Source organism: Ceratotherium simum, chromosome 11 (genome assembly GCF_057802395.1).
Source record: "Ceratotherium simum simum isolate JZ-2026a chromosome 11, ASM5780239v1, whole genome shotgun sequence".
Classification (NCBI taxonomy): Eukaryota; Metazoa; Chordata; class Mammalia; order Perissodactyla; family Rhinocerotidae; genus Ceratotherium; species Ceratotherium simum.
The window spans coordinates 17,561,163-17,581,822 of NC_141910.1; the positions used below are offsets into that span (position 1 = coordinate 17,561,163).

The 20,660-nt window shown below is 34.5% G+C and overlaps 1 protein-coding gene across 2 annotated transcripts in view; it reads right to left on the minus strand.

Moving 5' to 3' along the window:
• APLF (aprataxin and PNKP like factor) overlaps positions 1 to 20,660 on the minus strand; it is a 91,830-nt gene that overhangs the window by 50,552 nt on the left and 20,618 nt on the right. For both annotated transcript variants that reach the window (XM_004435600.3, XM_087436643.1), the window contains exons 3-5: positions 13,416 to 13,588; positions 2,349 to 2,496; positions 1,903 to 2,035 (exon numbers count right to left, since the gene is read on the minus strand). In XM_004435600.3, the coding sequence (XP_004435657.1) occupies positions 1,903 to 2,035; positions 2,349 to 2,496; positions 13,416 to 13,588 (454 nt within the window). The remainder of the gene's footprint in view (positions 1 to 1,902; positions 2,036 to 2,348; positions 2,497 to 13,415; positions 13,589 to 20,660) is intronic.

Consider the following 20,660-nt stretch of genomic DNA (forward strand, 5'->3'; position numbering starts at 1 on the left):
CTCAAAAGGATGCTTCATATTTTATATGGTACATTTAGCAAGTTAAAGTTAACAGATATTTATAATTTGAAGCAAAATATATTTTGCACTATTAGAAGCAATGTAGTAGTGGTAGCACCGGAGCAGACACAGAACAAAACAAGAAAGCCCGGAAAGAAAAGGGTTGGTTTGCAGGGAGGCAGTTCACATTGGTCCAATGTTTGGTCAAGTGGTTATTCTTTCCACATTAGAGAAATAGTTCTACCGAGGGAAAGTGCCTACCCCCGCTCCACCACCATCCCCCAAACCCCATTTCCTTCCTGCAAATTGAGGATTAGCACACTTAATGAGAAAAGCTACTGAGAAAAATATATTACACACGTATTGATCCAGGTAGGGGACTGAAAACCACTGTGTTGGAATAAAACCCTTACCAGGAAATCTTAGGTTTAGATACGAAAATTCTCCAGATTAAATCACATCTACCTCAACATACAGTATAGAACCTACTTTTCTTACAAGATCACTCTGATCCTACTACTACAATGCAAATTAGCATTAAATAAGGGATATTCTGTACATAACATATTTGACCAAAAACTTCAGACAACATCTGTGACCCCTATGCTGAATATTAGAAACAGTAAGAGTAGTAATATTCACCCAAAATATATATTCAATTGTGCTGTTAATTTATAAAAGACAATGTTCAGGGCAAAATGGCAGAGTAGCTTGATTGAACTAATCATCTCAAACAAAACAATTATAAATTTGACAAAATATTGAAAAACAGCTATTTGAAGGCAGTGGAGAATGACCGAAAACGCAGAACTGGAGAACAGCCTAACTTTGAAAAATCAGCTACAACCTGTGAGGTTTGTGAATCCGTGGCTTTTTCCTGAGGGCATCCCACATCTCACAGGTGGTAGAAAGCTGCATCCTTACTGGCTTACGTGGTCAGAGGACACAGTTTGAGGCTCGTGGAACAGGCAAAAAGTTAGGGCTAAAATCCTGGAAGGAAGGAAGCCACAGAGAGCCAAGAACCAAAATCTACATATAAAATCAACCTAAATCTTTGGCTGACTACTAAACTACACGTGCACGGGGACAGTCCCAGGAGCCCAGAGAAGCAGCAGCAGCTGGAAGCTGAGAGAATTAAGTAGAGGCTGCAGCTGCTGTCCACAACAGGGGAAACAGAGTTTGGGGCCTGAATTAACTGCCTATTAGAATAAAACTGACTATTAGGCCAAATTAATTGCCTATTAGAACAAAAGTATTTATTCAGAGGAACATAAAATCAGAAGTCTCTACAATATATCATTCATAACATCCAATATCCAATAGAAAGTCACTAAACAAGAGAATAAACAGGAAAATGTGACCCATAGAAAAGAAAACAAGCAGTCAAAAGAAACTAAACCCAAGATGGCTGAAAAGTTGCAAATAAAATGCTGACTAAATAAGACAATGCAGAACACATTTTAATAATCTTGAATGAATGGGAATACCCAGAAAACGACATAAATCATTGCGATACCTGCCATGTCAGTGAGCTGTGCTAGGACAGAGGTCACCTCTTTTTTGAATCCGCCAGCATATAACATCGCGTGCTTGACACTTTTTTATTTAATTAATTTAGAAAGCTCTTACTGCACTGGCCTTTTATCTTAGTCATGACACCAACAGGTTTGTTTGAAAATCTATATTAATATGATAAGTCTGGCACATAAGATAAATAGCACTTTTTAAATCAAAGTAATTAGCAGGATGATGTTTGATAAATGGCTTGTTTTAAGTTAGACTTATGTACACATCTAAAAAATGTTGGGCTAAGTTATACACTTATACAACTATTACTCTATCTCCATTTGTTCAGAAAAACTTTTGAATTCTGCTTAGTACTTTCTTGAAACAAAACCCTACCTCCACTGATGACTGGTGCTGAAAGGTTTTGATCACTTAGACCTTTTGTTAACATCCACGCTGGAAGGATTCTTTTCCTCTGGGCAGGGTTTGACTGCTGCTTACTGAAGTCTCTACATTCACCTAGGAAAGACTAAAAAGGCACCTATATATTAATTACTAAAAATAACCACGTGCCCTTAATGAAATCATAAAATTATTTATTTTGCAGAAAACTACCATTAAAAAATCCATCTGCAACTGTGGATTGAGTTAGCCAAATTTCTCAAAGAAAGAAATTCATTATCTCTATTAGCTCATGTAGTGGACTAGTATGATATTCTCTAGAGCTTAACTTCAAAACAGTAACACTAGTAATGTTGTCATGATATGTCTAATTTCAGTTGTCTTTTCTCTCCTCAAAATAAGGAAGATATTATAAATGGATGAGATCTTAAATTTCTCACCATACTCTTTGCAGTAATAGTCTGGGTCTTAGCTATTTCTGTGCTTCTTTCCAACTGTGGGGCACAAGTTGTCTCATCAGGCAAATTAATTGAGGAAGATTTTGGTGTTTCATTCAATATACTATCTTCATCAAGCATTTGACTGTTTCTATAAGATAAAATAAAAATTCATTTATCATTTAAATTTAAAACACTTCTATTGCCTACCATGTCATTATAAATGTGATTTTCTCAAGTACATCTAACTAATGAATTGTGCTCCTTTTCTCAAACTTAGCAAGATAAAAAAGCAGATCATAGTAGACTAGAATATATAGACTAGAATATGTTCTTTATCTTCTGCCCACTGTATCACCATATAATACATTAATCTTCCCAAATCATGGGCCTAGAAACCACAGCTATTTATGAAATGGATGAAAGCCATCTCTCTTAAAGCTTAAGAGCTATTTACTTATTCAGTATTTGTCCAGATAGTCCATAAAAGATCACCACCCAGCATCCAAAGAGAAAATTTAAACTGCAAGAACATCAGCTAAGCTAGTTAAGCTTTTGAAGAAAAAAAATAATAAAATCCTGATGTCAAGTTCACACGTAGCTGTTACTGGAGTTCTGGCCAGTACGGCCACTTGTGAAATCTCCCCAAATTTGTAGTTTGACTGGAAGCTAAATGTTCAGACACAGGAGCATCCATGGTCAATGTGGAACATACTAGCAGAACCAATTACCTCCCACTTGCTGCAAAGTGCAGTAAAATCCTCCAAAGTTGATGGATCATTTTTCCACATATATACATAGAAATGATCCAATGCATTTATCTTTTTGAAAATTTGAAAATGTAGATGGAAATACTACTCAGAAATAAAAAGGAATGAACTAGTAGTGATATATACAACAACATGAATGAATCTCAAAGGCATTTTGCTAAGTGAAAGAAGCCAGACACAAAAGACGACATATTGTACGATTCCATTTATATAACATTCTGAAGAGGTAAAGCTACAGGGACAGAAATCAGATGAGTGGTTGCCAGGGGTTGTGGGGTGGAGTGAGGGGATTGACTACAAAGGCACATGAGGGAATTTTTTGGAGAAATGGAAATGCTCTAAAACTCACTGTGGTAGATTTTACACAACTATACACACTTGTCAAAATGCGTTGAATTGTACATTTAAAAGGGGTGAATTTTACTGTGTGTAAATGGTTCCTTAGTAAAAGTAATCTAAAAAAATTAAAGATACTAGATTTTAGAAATGTGTCTAGCTAAGAAGACAAAAATATTTCTTACATAGGAATAATCTCCTTCAAAGGCAGACTTGAATTCCAATGGCAGGAATCAGCCAAAAGAGAACAACTTACTTAGACTAAATTACTGTGCAACACGACAGTTTTTGTTCATTCAATAAATATTTTTAAAATACCTACTGTGTGTCGAGTACTGTGCCAGGCACTGGAGATAAAAACTTGAAAATATATGAATGTCCTGTCTATGAAATCTCACTTCCACCCCAATATTCAGATCTGTTTTACTCATAGGATACAGGTGTGCTTCCAAATTATGATGTTTCCTCAAATTTTCTTAATATTTAATTTGAAGAATATTAAGAATATTCAATAGTAGTGTAACGGCTTTTCACAATTTACAATATTCAATTTTATAGTATTAGAAATTGAGGGGCCTGACCCAGTGGCGTAGCAGTTAAGTTCGCACATTCCACTTCGGGGGCCTAGGGTTCGCTGGTTTGGATCCTGAGTGCGGACCTACTCACCACTCATCAAGCCATGCTGAGGTGGCATCCCACATAGCAGAGCTACAACTCTACAACTACGATACACAACCATGTACTGGGGCTTTAGGGAGAAAAAAGAAAAAAGAGAAAGACTGGCGACAGATGTTAACGCAGGGCCAATCTTCCTCAAAAAAAAAAAAAAAAGAAAGAAAGAAATTACGTAACATTGTCCATTCCATTCCTTCTTTATCTTCTATTGTGGCATAAATTCAAGACTAATATACACACAGCCTATGGCCCACGGGGAATTTTTTTTTAATATTTACCAAGAATAAATGTAACAACAAAAAAACCCAATCCCAGAACAAAATTCAAATTAATATTTAGTTCTAAAGAGGTCAAAGTACAAATTATTCTATTACACCTTTATTTAAATATCAAACACTGTCACTGTGATACAGACCTATTTTTATTTTATCTTCAAATACTTAGAGCAATCAACTATCACAGGATTTGTAATGCAGTGCTACCAGAACTTATTAAATAAAAAAATAAAAACTTGGAAATTTATCTAAATACAGTATAATAAAGGTAATTGAACTATCCTTTTTAAATAAAAGCTTTATTGAGATATAATTCACATAACCGTAAAATTCATCCTGTTCAAGTACACAACTCAGTGGGTTTTAGTATATTTACAGAGTTGTGCAGTGATCACCAATATCTAATTTTAGAACATATTCATCAACTCAAAAAGACATCCTGTATGCATTAGCAGTCACTTCCCATTCCCTTTTCTTCCAGCCCCTGGCAACCACTAATCTCCCTTCTGTCTCTATGGATTTACATTTCTGCACATTTCATATAAATGGAACCATACAAGTTTTTGTGTGGACAGACGTTTTCAATCCTTATATACCAAGGAGTGGAATTGGTGAACCGCATGTAATTCTATGATTGAAATTTTGAGGAACTGCCAGAATATGTTCCAAAGAGGCTATACCATTTTGCAATCCTACCAGAAACATATAAGTGTTCCAATTTCTCCAGATCCTTACCAATGCTTGTTATTATCTGTCTTTTTGATTAGAGCCATCCTAGTGGATAAGTGGTATCTCACTGTGGTTTTGATTTGCATTTTCCTAAAGACTAATTATGTTGAGTATCTTTTCATGTGTTTATTGGCCATTTGGATATCTTCTTTGGAAAAATGTCTACTTAAATCCTTTATGCATTTTTTAATTGGATTACTTGTCTTTTTATTGTTGAATTGCAAGAGTTCTTTATATATTCTGGACATAAGTTCCTTATCAGATATATGATTTGCAGATATTTTCTCTCATTCTTTTTTTTTTTTTTTTTTTAATTTTATTTATTTATTTTTTCCCCCAAAGCCCCAGTAGATAGTTGTATGTCATAGCTGCACATCCTTCTAGTTGCTGTATGTGGGACTCGGCCTCAGCATGGCCGGAGAAGCGGTGCGTCGGTGCACGCCCAGGATCCGAACCTGGGCCTCCAGCAGCGGAGCGCGAGCACTTAACCGCTAAGCCACGGGGCCGGCCCTATTTTCTCTCATTCTGTGGGTTGTCTTTTCACTTTCGTGATGGTGACCTTAGAAGCAAAGAAGTTTTTAACTGTGATAAAGTCCAATTTATCCACTTTTTCTCTGTTTGTGATTTTGGTGTTTTATCTAAGAAACTGTTTCCTCATCCAAGGTCACAGAGATTTACATCTGTGTTTTTTTCTAAGCATTCCATAGTTTTAGCTCTTATATTTAGGTCTCTGATCCATCTTAAGTCCATTTTTTATATGGTGTGAGGTAGGAGTCTAACTATATTCTTTTGCATGTTGATAGCCAGTTGTCCCAGCACTGTCTGTTGAAAAGACTATTCTTTCCCCATTTAATTGTCTTGGCACTCTTGTCAAAAATCAATTGGCCATAATGTAAGGGCCCTCAATTTCTGGACCCTCAATTCTATTCCACTGATCTATACATCTGTCTTTATGCTAGTACCACACTGTCTTCATTACCGTAGCTTTGTAGTAGGTTTTAAAACTGAGAAGTATAAATCCTCCAACTCTTTTCTTCTTTTCAAAGACTGTTTTGGCAATTAAGTTATTCTTAAATTTCAAAATATAATCCAAATTAAATTCAAATATAAATGACACATTTTTGTATCTTTACTATAAAATATGCTACTAATATGAATGAGCTGGATCTAGAAAAAAGTTTAAAAAATAATTACAAATGAATTGTAAACATGCATATTATCATATATAATGGCATTTTCAGCAACATTTTACTGTTTTGTTCAAAATTAAAAAGTGATTAAAATTAGCGATTTATATGGAATCTAAGTAGTAAGAACTTTAACACTTTGAAAAAAAATAATTTGATATGACAAAAGATTTACTTTACTTTCCTCAACAGTGTCTTAAAGAAAATAATCTCCCTAGAGAAACAATGTTGTACTTCCTCATCAGCAATGAAATTCAGATACAAAAACAAAATGTTATACAATATTTCATTCATGTATTCAAGAAACTAACACTTGTTAAGCACCTACTATTGGCAAGGCAATAAGAACGCAAAATTAATGTTGGTGCTTCTAATGAACATGCCGTAATTTAATTAACTAAAATATAAAGTTTTCTTTTAATTTGGTTTTCTCTTACTTTGACTTCTCAAAAAAGTATGCGTTTTGGTACTTCTAGCAGAATAATTTCATAGAAACATATACAGAAAAGAGTGAAAAACAAACCAACTAGAGCCGATGTGTGTAGACCCACATGCTCCCATGGAGTCGGTTATGAATGAGACTTATTATACAGAATCTAAATACTATGTGACAAGCATGCTGACATGAGTAAAATGAAAACCTAAATAAATGACAAGCTTTTTTACTGTTGTTTTGTTGCTCAAATCCCTTTCTTAAATTCACAACTAGTTGGAAGAAAAAATTTATAATGGCATCAAGGTCCCAACAACTGTCACAAAGCACATAGGTTTCCTGTTCTGTTCTTTTTTAAATTTTAAAATATTTCAACATGTAGAAATGTATAGAGAATATAACATATGTATTCTATCTACCAACCTATGAAATAAATACTGTGTACCCACCACCCAAATAGAAACATTTTGTCATATTCGCTCCAGATTAATCACAAATATAATCAAAGCCCGCTCTGTGCCCAGCCTCAATCTTGCTCCTCTCCCTCTCATTCCTTCTTCAAAGGAAAACACTAGCCTGATTCTGATGTTTACTATTCACATGCATATCCTTATACTTTCACTACAGAATGTGTATATCCACTCTTTGTGTGTGTATATGTATGTATATACATGTGTATGTGTATATAAACAAATAATATATATTATACAAATATATAATTACATTGTGTGTGTGTGTGTGTATGTATATATAATTCATGAAGTAATCCAAGTAATCTATAATATATGTATACATTATACATATATATCCACATACAAATAGTGTGTGCTTTATATATGTGTTACTTTTCTGTTTGTTTTTTTCCTCAACATTATGGTGTGGAGATTTATCCACGCTTTGACTTGGAGCTCTCTCTAGTTTGTTCACTCTCACTCCATTATAGGACTACACCGAACTTAGCCATTCTCTAAGTGTGTTTGCTACTAGAGTGATTGCTATAGTAAGTTTTCTTGTACAGCAGTCAGTAAGAGCTCTGGAACTAGTCGGCTTGGGTTTGAATCCTAGTTCTGCCATGTATTAGCTCTGTGACCTTGGGCAAGTCTCAAACCTTCTGTGTCTCAGTTTCTTAATCTGTAACACAGGGATATTAACAGTAGCTATTCCTTACAATGATTGTTATGAAGATTAAAAAGTTCATACATATAAATCTTTACAACAGTACAATAGTGTTCTTTATGTGGTAGACAGTGCAAAATGGAGCTAGTTCTAAAATATATGAAAATCCCAATGGTATCAAGAAATGTCTGAAATATATTTCAATACTCCACAGTCTAAGACATGGTCCACTTCCCCTTGCTAGAGGATAGCCTCTTCTTGTCTGGAGAGCAGGCAGCTGCCTGCTATGGGTAGACACCTCTCTGATGATACTTGCCTTCCTCAAGACCTGCCCTCACCTCCCCTCATGCCTTCTATTCCAATAACCAGGGTCAACTCATCATTACCTGAGTAGAAAAGTACCATCCCTGCTTTAAGAGGAAAGCAAATATGCACTAAAGAGCTACAGAACCTAGCTAACATGTATTGTTGACAGAAACCAGAAGAGTATGCCCAACAATGGATCTTGAAGATGCCAGATCAGGGGAAGCAGAATATAAGGCTAGATAAAGAACACTCTCCTGAAACCTAGGATTTAAGGTCCTGGCAAGGACACCTAAAGCCAGTCCTAATAAACAACTGCGGTGGCTTGTTCATGCTTGGAAAAAAATATGGCTTTTAGTAAATACAGTAGATATAGCAGAGAGCCTTGGCAGAGTATTTAAAAGGGGGTGAACAGGCTCAAAGAGGTAGACGTGCAAAAATGGATTTACTACATAAGACTAAAGAATCCACCAGCTGACTATGTTCCCCAGAAGGGCCCAGAACAACAGGCAGTAAGGTATGCAATACTGAGGCTGTGTTGGGGAGTTCAATGGTAGCTGCCTCTAAAGGTCAGTGTTGGTGGTAGGGGAGGCCGCCAAGGAACAGGGCTCCTTAGTATCAATGGAGATGACAGGATTCTAGAATTGTAGAGGCCACGTGGCTAACTTTTAACCATCAGAGGCTAAGTGGATGTTATTTGCATAACAGACAGCAAAGTTGGAATGGCACTGATCTGTAAGCATCTGTAACAATGTTTGTCCATCCAGCTGGAGACTACATCTCCAGCCTTCCTTGCAATTCAGTGTAGCCACATGTCTAATTTTTTTCAGTGGGATGTAAATGGAAGTGATATGTACAACACACTTATCCTAGATTCTCTTCTTCATTTCCTTCCCACCAACTGGAAATACCAATGATGAAGCTAACCTGGAAGCTAAATATTGAGGATGGCAGAGATACTCCATCAGCTGGAGTACTCGGATTACTTCATGAAGGAGAGCACATATACAACTCTGGATTATGATGACAGAAAAATAAATTCTGCCTTGTTTAAGCCCTGCATTTTGGGGTTGTTTTGTTAAGCAACTTAGCTTTTACTCTAATACAGGTATCAGCAAACTATAATGCTTACGTCCAAATCCAACCTGCTACCTGTTTTTGTAAACACAGTGCTACTGACACACAGCTATGTGCATCTGCTTACACACTGTCTATGGTTGCTTTTGCCCTATGAGAGCATATTTGAGTTATAACGACAGATCATATGGCCAACAAAGCCTAAAATAATTGCAATCTGGTCCTTCACAGAGAAAGGCTGCCAACTTATGTTTTAACACATAGCCCCTTTTGAGAAAGTATTCAGTATTTTAGGTTTCATTTTTATTTGCCCGTTCAAATGTTAAATGTTTAGCCAATGAAACCAAAAACATCCTAAATAAATGTAAAATTGCCAAAATGCTTAAAAAGGAAGGCTATATGCTTTGAATCATATATGGAATGATGTAAACATGATAAATATCTTGAATTAAAAATAGCTATTATAGGGGCCGGCCCGGTGGTGCAAGCAGTTAAGTGCGTGCACTCTGCTGCGGCGGCCTGGGGTTCGCCGGTTCAGATCCCAGGCGCACACTGACGCACCGCTTGGCAAGCCATGCTGTGGCAGCATCCCATATAAAGTGGAGGAAGATGGGCATGGATGTTGGCCCAGGGCCAGTCTTCCTCAGCAAAAAGAGGAGTGGCAGATGTTAGCTCAGGGCCCATCCTCCTCACACACACAAAAAATAGCCATTATAGCTAGACTGATCTTTAGGCAAATGGTTTCAGGCTACTGATCTTTCAACTATTGTTACTATGTGAGTGATAAACATCAAAGTAAAAAAAACCTGAAAATGATTACTGCACGTCAGAAATTCAATATATTATTGTGGGAATATCTGAAAACTCTAAATCACAAACTGAAAAAGAGCTGAAAGTAAAATCAACACCCTGAAGGAAACTTTGCCCTCGTAAGCTAAAAACAGAACATTTAATTTTTTATTATAAAATAACACAATTAATTTGGTTACCCTAAACTAGGCACACAAACAATTACCAAAACATATATAAAATATTTATTACCTCTTTCAACACACATAACTTGGGAGCAACAATGTACCATAATATTACTCACAATAAACAGGCTGAAAAAGTACAGTGCTGTTGAAGTGGGTTGTATTTGCACTTTCATCAATACTAAAAAAATTCAAAATTCACTAATCCCACAATCTGATTTATTTAAGATACAATATTGGTCTTTCACACTAAGGGGACAAGCTAATTTGAATAGATATAAATAAAATTAAAGTTGACATATAATACTTTAAATAAGTTATCAGGCAATGACCACACTTTGCTTTATAGAGATGTACAACATTTTCCTGATTTTCTTTTCTTTTTTTTTTGGTGAGGAAGAGTGGCTCTGAGCTAACATCTGTTGCTAATCTTCCTTTTTTTTTTCACTTTAGGAAGATGCCCCCAAGCTAACGTCTGTGCCAATTTCACACGTGAGACGCCGCCACAGCATGGCTTGATGAGCAGTATGTAGGTGTGTGCCTGGGATCTGAACCCACAAACCCTGGGCCGCCGAAGCAGAGCAAGTGAACTTAACTACTATGCTACTGGGCCAGCCCCCACATTTTCCTGATTTTTGAAATAAAGTATACAATTCTGCTATGGAAATTTATTATAACAAAAAAATTAGTTCTTTATATTTCTCATTTCAGCAGCTAGTTAAAAATAGCATTCTTTATATATGTGTGGTTAAAGAAAAAACAAGAGGAAGATATGTACTTTAAAGCGGCAAGCAACGGTTATAGAGTTTCATTTAACTGAAATCAAAAACAATTTCCTAACATAATTTCTTTCCATTTACAATTTTTTAAATTTTAGATATAATTTATATATACTGAAATGCACAGAACTGAAGTACACAATTTGATCAGTTTTGACAAATGCACGCACCCATGTAACCTAAGCCCTTATCAAGACATAGAATATGTCCATCACCACAAAAAGTTCCCTTGTGTCCCTTCCTAGTCAATTTCCCTGGAAATAACCACTGATTGGATTTCTGTTAGTATAGATTAGTTTGCTTATCATAGAATGTAACATAAATATAACCATACAGTATTTCCTATTTTGGGTCTTGCTTCTTTAGTAGATTCCTCAGGATTTTCTAAATATGTCATCATGTCATCTGCAAACAAAGACAGTTTTAATCCTTCCTTTCCAATCTGATGTATTTTATTTCTTTATCTTGCCTTACTGGACTGGCTAGGACCTCCAGCAAACATTGAATAGAAGTTGTACAAATGGACACCTTTGTTTTGTTCCCAATCTTAGGGGGAGAACTTTCAATACTTTACTACTAAGGTCCCAGTCGATTCCAGTAAACATTGAATAGAAGTTGTACAAATGGACATATTTGTTTTGTTCCCAATCTTAGGGGGAGAACTTTCAATACTTTACTAATAAGTATGTTTTTTATAGGAAGGAAGTTTCCTTCTTTTCCTAGTTTTCTCAGAGGTTGTTTTTTTTTGTATCATGAACAAGTGTTGAATCTTGTCAAAACTATTTTTATGCATCTACTGAAATGATAGTTCTTTAATCTGTTATAGTGAATTGCATTGATAGATTTTCATACGACAAACCCACCTTGCATTCTTTGGACAAATTCCAATTGGTCACAGTGTATTATCCCCTTTATATATTGCTGGATTTGACTTATAAATATTTTGTTATGAGGAATACCGGTTTGTAGTTTTCTTTTTTTGTAATATTCTTGTCTGATTGTGGTGTTAGGATTATGAAGCTTCAAAAAATGAGTGACGAAGTGTACCCTCTTCCATTTGAGGCAAAAGAGTGTAATATTGGTCTTATTTCTTCCTTGAAAGTTTAATAGAACTCTCTAGCAAAGTTCCTTGTGGAAAATTCTTAAATTGGGAACTTGATTTGTTTAATGGATATAAGATTCATCAGATTTTCTATTTCTTCCTGTATCGGTTTTGGTAAATTGTGTTTTTCAAGGAATGTATCCATTCATTTAGGCTGTCAAATTTATTGACATCAAATTTTAAATAACATTTCTTCATTATTCTTTTAAGGTCTACAAGATCAGTAGTGATATCCCCTCTTCTATTCCTGATATTGATAATTTGTGCTTTTTCATTTTTTTCTTGGTAAGCCTTACTAAGTTTACCAATTTTATTAATCTTTTCAAAGAACCAACTTTTGGCTTTGTTGATTTTCTTTGTTGTCAATTTCCTCTTCATTGATTTCTAGTCTTATTCTTCTTATTTCCTTTTTTCTATCTGCTTTGGGATTAATCTGTTCCTTTCTATTTTCTTAAAGTAGAAGAATAGATCATTGGTTTTCTAGCTTTCTTCTTTTCTAATATAGGCATTTAATATAAATTTCCCTCTAGGGACTACTTTAGCTTCATCTCACAAATTTTTATGTTGTGTTTTCAGTACTATTCTGTTCAAAATTTTTTCTCATTTCCCTTATGATTTCTCTTGACATATAGGTTATTTAGAAATGTGTTGTTTAATTTCAAAATATTTAGAGATTTTTTTAGATATTTGTTATTGATTTTTAATTTAATACTATTGCAATCAGAGAACATACTCTATAATTTTGTCCATCTACTTCTATAGGTCCAGTTTACGTATTCTATAATGTAAAAGCTGAAACAAAGGCAAATAATCTGCTAATGACTGCCTTAACAAAACTAGTAGAATAATTTTAACTTAACACCAGATGTTTATTGTAATATCTCATTTCTTCAGTTTTCCTATGCTATATTTTCTGTTATTTTTATAAGAAAGAGGAGTTATACAAGTGTAGTCTAAGCCAGCGGTTAATACCTTAATAAAATTTAAAAAGCTAAAAAAAAAAGATTAAGAAAATATAGTCAGTGTCAAATTAACTATCCTGGTTACTGTTAGATGAAAAATACATTCTGAACTCAATGGTAAAAGAGACTACATATGGGAGCAATCACTATTAAGGCATAAGTTTCCAAAGTCAAATGTCTTCTAGAAACACACACACACACACACACACACACACACACACACATGCCACGTAACTCCTATACTGCTAACAGAGTTTATTCCTAGAATGGTTTCTACTGAAGCATTTGTGAATGGCTGAGAAATTAGGTTACAAATACCATTACTTAATCTCATTTCATCAGGCAATCTTACCTTAAAGTACGTTCCATTTCCGTTTCAGAGTGTGTAGAGAAAACATGGAAAATATATTTGTCGACTAACAGAGAAAAACTATCTCCAGGATACAACCGGTGCCATAGATTTGTCTTTAATGGTAAGAGCTGGCTCTTCTCAGAAGACTGATAAAAACATGGATTTGTGTGTATCTAGCAAATAAAAAAAGAATACAGTGATGTTGTTAGATGTCAAAATTATGACAAAAATACAACTAAATATGAACTGACCCAAAATTTTAGCATTAACACAATTTAAGTATAAACAAAGACTTAAAAGTCTAATAAATCTGGCACGTATAAGTACCATAATTATTATCTATACATAAAAAGGGCAAAAAGCTATAATATACCTCCTGTTTCTCTGGGACTTTTTGTGTGTGTCTGTGTGTGTGAGGAAGATTGGCCCTGCGCTAACACCCATGCCCATCTTCCTCTTCTTTATATGTTGGATGCCTGCCACAGCATGGCCTGATAAGCGGTGCACGGGTCTGCACCCAGGATCGGAACCTGTGAAGCCCTGGCCGCCAAAGCGGAGCGTGGGAACTTAACCACTATGTCACTGGGCCGGCCCCCCTCCTATTTCTCTAGGAATCAAAGAAAAAAGCAAAGTTATCAATTAACTGGTTAAAAGATACTTCCATTTTGCTTAAGAGAGACAACTGGACATTAGAGAGAGAAACATGAAAAATAATTCTCAGTATGGAAACTGAGTCCCCCAATTTTGGTATCCAAAATTCACTAATCTCCCAGAAATGGCCAGCTTCCTTTCCACTTATTTTCCCTTAATAATTCCTTACTATGATTTAAAAATGGGAAGCTGGTGCAGCCTCTATGGAAAACGGTATGGAGATTCCTCAAAGAATTAAAAATAGAAATACCCTATGATCCAGCTATCCCATTACTGGGAATCTATCCAATGAACCTGAAATCAACAATCCGAAGAGGCTTATGCACCCCTATGTTCATTGCAGCATTATTCACTATAGTCGAGAAGTGGAAGCAACCTAAATGTCCCTCGACTGATGACTGGATCAAGAAGATGTGGTATATATATACAATGGAACACTACTCAGCCTTAAAAAAAGACAAAATCGTCCCATTTGCAACAACATGGATGGGCCTGGAGGGTATTACGTTAAGCGAAATAAGCCAGAAAGAGAAAGACAAACACTGTATGATCTCACTCATATGTGGAATATAAACCAACACATGGACAGAGAAAACTGTATTGTGGTTACCAGGGGCAATGGGGGTAGAGGATGGGCACAAGGGGTGAAGGGAGACATATATATGGTGATGGACAAACAAAAATGTACAACCCAAAATTTCACAATGTTATAAACTACTAAAACATCAATTAAAAAAAAATGGGAAACTATGGGAACGAAGATTTTCATCAAATCTCTCAAGCAGAGCTTTTTGTTTGTTTGGTTTTTGCTCCTTACAGGCGAATCTTCTTATTTTGTTTGAATGAAACTCCCACTATGAAGATCATCATCCATACTCAAATTGCAAGTAGTAAACATATCTCAATGTCAAAACTACTACAGTATCCACTATTTTGAATTATGTTTGCCACTGATTGCCTCCATGTTAGCAAACATAATGAAAGTTGGCTCCATAACTGAGACTTACTGAAAGGCACCTTAAAAATTCCAACTAGAACCAAGCTGAAACTGGCCATTTCCAAAGGTCAAATAGCCTTTCTGTCATCACTATCATTGGGTTTTTAAAATAAATAAGCTTTAGTGTATAACAAAGCAATCTGTGTAACGCAGATCTTTGGTTTTTTAATAGAATCTTACATAGAGCTACTCCCCCTACCATCCATCCATCTACTTAATCAGTTTAAATGAGACTTTTTCTAGAGAAATCAACAACCTCTCCAGTATAGCAAGTTAATTACCTCCCTGGGATTGGACATATGCTGAACATTCCCAGTTTTTCTATTTATACTTCATATCTTGATACAACTATATTTTCATACATCAAAACCTTTTCTGATCCCAACCATTTAAAATATCTGTAGGTGTTAAGATATGTTTTATTTACTTTGAGTTTGAACAGACTAGAGTTAAGTATAAATTCAGCAGGTAAAAACTTCTGCTCCTACTGTAAAAAATATTCATTTGGAAAAATTAAGGAAGTTTATAAAAGGCCTATTTTTAATGTGAGTATTTTGAAATTCTAGAAATGTGTCAGCTCTTTCCATTTTTTCTTTTTACCCCTCAACAAATTTCTTTTCATTGGGAAACTTGGTTAAAATTTTTATTAAATAATTGCTTTCATTTTTTAAAAATCTTAAGCCTTTATAGAATGTAAACTAAGTAAAATATAAACAAGTCTACAATATTTTATAAAACATGAAGCAAATAATGTTATTAAGTTTGGCAGGCTACTTTGGATTATAATTTATTTTTCTTTTTTTTAAAAAAAAGTCTACTTTTGCAGAAAATGAATAGGGTATTTCAGGGGTAAATGCGATATATTCCAATTTAATTTCTATTATACAGCAAAACCCATCAAAATATCCACAAACAGCTATTGAACATCTACAATGTTCTCTCACTCCAGCCAGATGTCAAGTTCCAGATCATTTAACGCTGAAGTGTTTCCTGAATCCATTTCTCTTTCACCATTTGCAGTCACTGCCCTAGTTGAAGCTCTTACCCTCTGCTTGTGCTAACATCACATTAAGTCTCCCTGTCTTCATTCACCTCATTGCTTCCCAGGTTATTCTTTTACATTTCCCTGTGTAAAGTCTCTTAAGGTTCCCCAATATAAACAAAGCACTACAGTGAAGTCTCTTCATAAACCTACAGTGGTTTCCAACCTCATCTCCCATCTTCATTCTCCAAAATCTTTGCCCTATATGCACCATCTTTGATCTAACCATGGAGGTCTACTCAAAATGCTCTTTCATTTACTATAGCCTCAGATGCCTTATCCCACCCTACCTTTCTGCTTGAACCATTTGAACCAGACCCTATCAGTTCAACAATTATCTATAATCATCTGATAAATCACCACTAGACTCTAAGGTCCATGGGTACAGATAAGTGTACCCAACACAGCTCTTAGTCTACGATTAAAAAGACTACAGAGGTCTTTAATTGCAGGAAGAATCATAGATATTTCAACTGTCAGTCATCAGTGAATAATCTCAGGAACGGTTCCAAATAGTTTACTATTAAGAAGTGAGGCTTAAAATTTAATGTATTTACTAAAAATGCTACCTGCTGAGACATTTAAATAATTCATCCCTAAAATCATTTGAATTCCATTCTCTATAAGATATCAGGGTTACATGATTTTTAAACATTATGAATATAATCTATACAATTAGGTAAACTAAATTTATAAATAGTACCTACTTTCATCTTCTAAAAAGCTCATGGTAAAAAAAAAAAAAAAAAAAGTAGCTGAGCACCAGCTTATGGGTTTTCAAAATCCCAGGAAAATCACACAAGTAACTTTATTCGTCACTTCACATGACTTCATTTGATCAAATACCATAACATGATAATTTTAAAACTAGCCACAGAACTATGGCATTTGGGGAAAGGAACCTAGAAACTATTTAACTCAATTGGGAAAGAAAATAACTACATTTTAGAGGCTGAACTGTCCAAATAGTACCTGTAGCCAAGGGGAGGTGGGAGGGACTGATACAGAATAGAGAGCTTCAGTAAAACAAAAGCTGCCAGGAAAACAAGCCTTGTTACCTACATGCCCAATTCACAACAACAAAAAGACAGCTTTGAAAGCTAGAATAAACGTAATCTACCTGGTTCTGGCAATTTAATTTCACAAGGATCTGGCCATATGTCCTTCCTAGGTGTATCTGCAATTGAAAACATTTCTATTCCTTTTAAATCTGTGTTTAAAAAAAAAAGCAGTAAAATAAAATTTGGAGATAAAAGGTAGAAGTAGTAATTAAAAACAGAGGTCATACAAATTTGGTAGGCAATTATTTTATTGGTCAGAGTTATTTTACAAACTATACACAAGACTGCGTAAGAATGGAAATGCAGTGCAACACCATATTTATGCAATACTATAATCCTAAAATGAGTTGTAAATGTTTGATTCTTTTTGAATCAAGTTATAATTTGAATTTAATGTTTAGAAACCTTTCATTATGCTATCAGCCACCCCTAATTTATTTCTCTAAGTGGCTCTCTGGCTCACAGCTAGAGCTGTTGAGTGCAACAAAGCAGGACAAACCACCAGGTTCTGAGCTTGTGCACACTGCTGGGCCTGGAAATCATCCCCTGTTACTCCTCAGGCTTTTAAGTAAAGCCTCCCCTTCCTTGAGTATGCCACAGTCACCACAGTCAGGGCGGTGGGGTAGCAGGAGGGATAAGAGTCAAGACAGGAATATACATGGCTTCTGCCTGGACCCTGAATGTTCTTTAAATGAGGTTTGCTTCTTATAGGCTAAGACAAGACCATATTCTTATTCATGACTATTTTAAAGACTCAGATGAATCTCTCAACAAGATTAAATAATGACATAGTCCTAAATTTACAGCGCCTAAAGTGTTTAAATGCAAAGGCATAAAATTCTACAAGTTTCTACTTTTTTAAGGTAAAATACTTAAAAAAGGAAACTAATTACATTTCTTTAAAAAGGCATTACAAACCCAAAGTCAAAGAAACATTCAGTTTGACTATTTTTTCCTCAGCTGAAAGCACTTAACATTTAAATTTTAGGTAGTGAAATATTAGGCATTTAGCAAATTCAGCCACAAAGAAAGTGGACAATGTGCGTGATCCATGATCATCTTTTTCTTTTTCTAAAACTGTTCATACAGGGGATCCCAGAACTAAGAGCGGAAATGACATTCCAAGAAATCTAATGTTTGATCCTTTAACTTAAACCTAAATATTTACTATTATTCATTGAATAAGTTTTTAAAAATTTATGTCAAACTATATATACTCCAACTAAAAAGCCACACATACATGAAGTCCAAAAGGTAGTTTCTTAAAAGTTATAAAGTAGACAAAAATCTAGCAATATTAATAAACAAAAAGAGAGAACACATACACACACGAAAAAAATTTGGAATGCAATGACATAAGTATACATAAAACAAAACTTTTGCAAAGTAATAGAATACTGTAAATAGTTTATGCCAATATATTTGTAAATATGGCCAAAATTGACAATTATCTTAAAGAATATACACTAAACTGACTAAAAAAAAGCATGTATGTTTATGTGCATGTGGCTTGTTTAAAAAGTATTTAATTATAAAAAGAAAAGGAGATTGAATTAGATCTATAATATTTTTTAAATACTATCAATAATTAAAATTTTTTCTAATCCCTCCCAAAACCAGACCCAAATGGATTTAAAGATTTTTCTGAATATTCAAACTCTTCCGGAGACCAGAAAAAGAAGAAAGGCTCTCCAGTTCCTTCAATGAGGCTAATTTAACTTTTATTCTAAAAGCAGACAAGGGCAGGCAAAATACTGGCAAACCCAAACCCACAGTGAATCAAAGATATGAGCTCTTATAAGAGGCATATCTTTGATGTGTGCCTCTTAACATATCCATGGGATTATAAATGGGAACTTAAATAGATTATGCTATAATTTTAGAAGTGGTGCAAAGAATGCATTATCCCTGAGGAAATGGAACTAAAAACAAATCAATTTTCTATCGCTTTCTCTTGGAGTTATCATTAAATATTAAAGAAAGATTGATGTGTACTCCCCAAAAAAGTACCTCTTATTTTCAATGTCTTTTTTTTTTCTTATTTGGAAAGCATTCTTTTTATTTATTTATTTTACAAAATGAGTTGTGGAAAAGCGATTGTAGTATTTTATAATGATTTTCCAAGTATGCTCATAATTTCATGGGAAGAAAAACAATCACGACTCAGGAATTTTATCGTGCAATAAAAAACACAATTATTCAAAGATGTATATTTTGAGGATCAATACCAAATGGCAAAAAAAAACACCTTTTGCAATTTATATGTAGTTACTGAACTACTCCCTCAATCATCCAACAACCAAAAAGAATAAGATTTGATTAAAATGAAATAAAAGCACTGACAGCTACGAATTCACCCTGAGGACATGACTAACCACTGGTGATACAGTCATTTACAGAGAACATCATCATTTGGCCTTTATAATGCATTCTCTCCCTGCTGATATGACTGCAGATTAAATTTAAATGGCACACAAAAAAGCTAACATCCTCTCCTCATGAGCTAACATTACCTCCTCACGAACTATTCCTAAGAACTGCTGAGAGCTAGCGCCTTTTTTTTAAAGGGAAATATTAGAGAGAAAAAAAAAAGACAAATTCATCCAATTTAAAAGTACAAATTAGTAATTGCCCAAAGAGCATTTATCCACCATTGTCAAAGCTACTTTTTTAATTGATTGGATTTCTAATTTTAAGGTAAGCAGGAAAATATTTAATCACTTAAACATAATTTGGAGTATACAGCATACAGAATGGATCACCATAACAAAACATATTTGCTATGTTCATTTCTATAATTTTACAAAGTTTTTTTAAACTAAATCTTTTCTCTCAAAATTTTATTGCAGTTGTATATATAACTTGCTTTAGCAGATCAAGTAATCTGTGATTGATTAGGGAACAGAGAATAAGTGATATTTAGCACACATTAAGTAAAATGAATGAACTAGAAGGTACTTGTCCATCTCATTCTCATTACTTTCAAGGTCTTAAAACTTCTATTAACAATTAAGGTCAGCTTTAGAATTTCTATAAATTTCTCTAAATTGTACCTTGAAGGTGCAGCTACAATAAGTAGCTGAATAAGTAAATAAATCTATTTCAAGGAGATAGGCATCTTATTGAAACTATATTAATATAAACAAGAAATCAAGCACTACATAAAGCAAAGGACTTCACCAAGTCCAAGAAGCAGCCTCCTTCAACTATTATAATGTAAATATAATAATTCTTGGAATAAAATTCAAAACCCAATTAAACATTTTTCTAAAAGAATAATCAAATTCTAGTACTAGTGTTGTGCATTTCCTTAAAAATAAATACACTTTTTCATGTCTTCCAATGTTTGGTAGTTTGGCTTACAGAAGTAACTGCAGTACATTGTACTATTCTTTACACCTTTTTCACGTTGTAAATGTTTCATAATAATTTTTTAGAGACATAACACATATAAGATATTATGTGTGAACCCACCACCCAGTTTAAGAAAAACA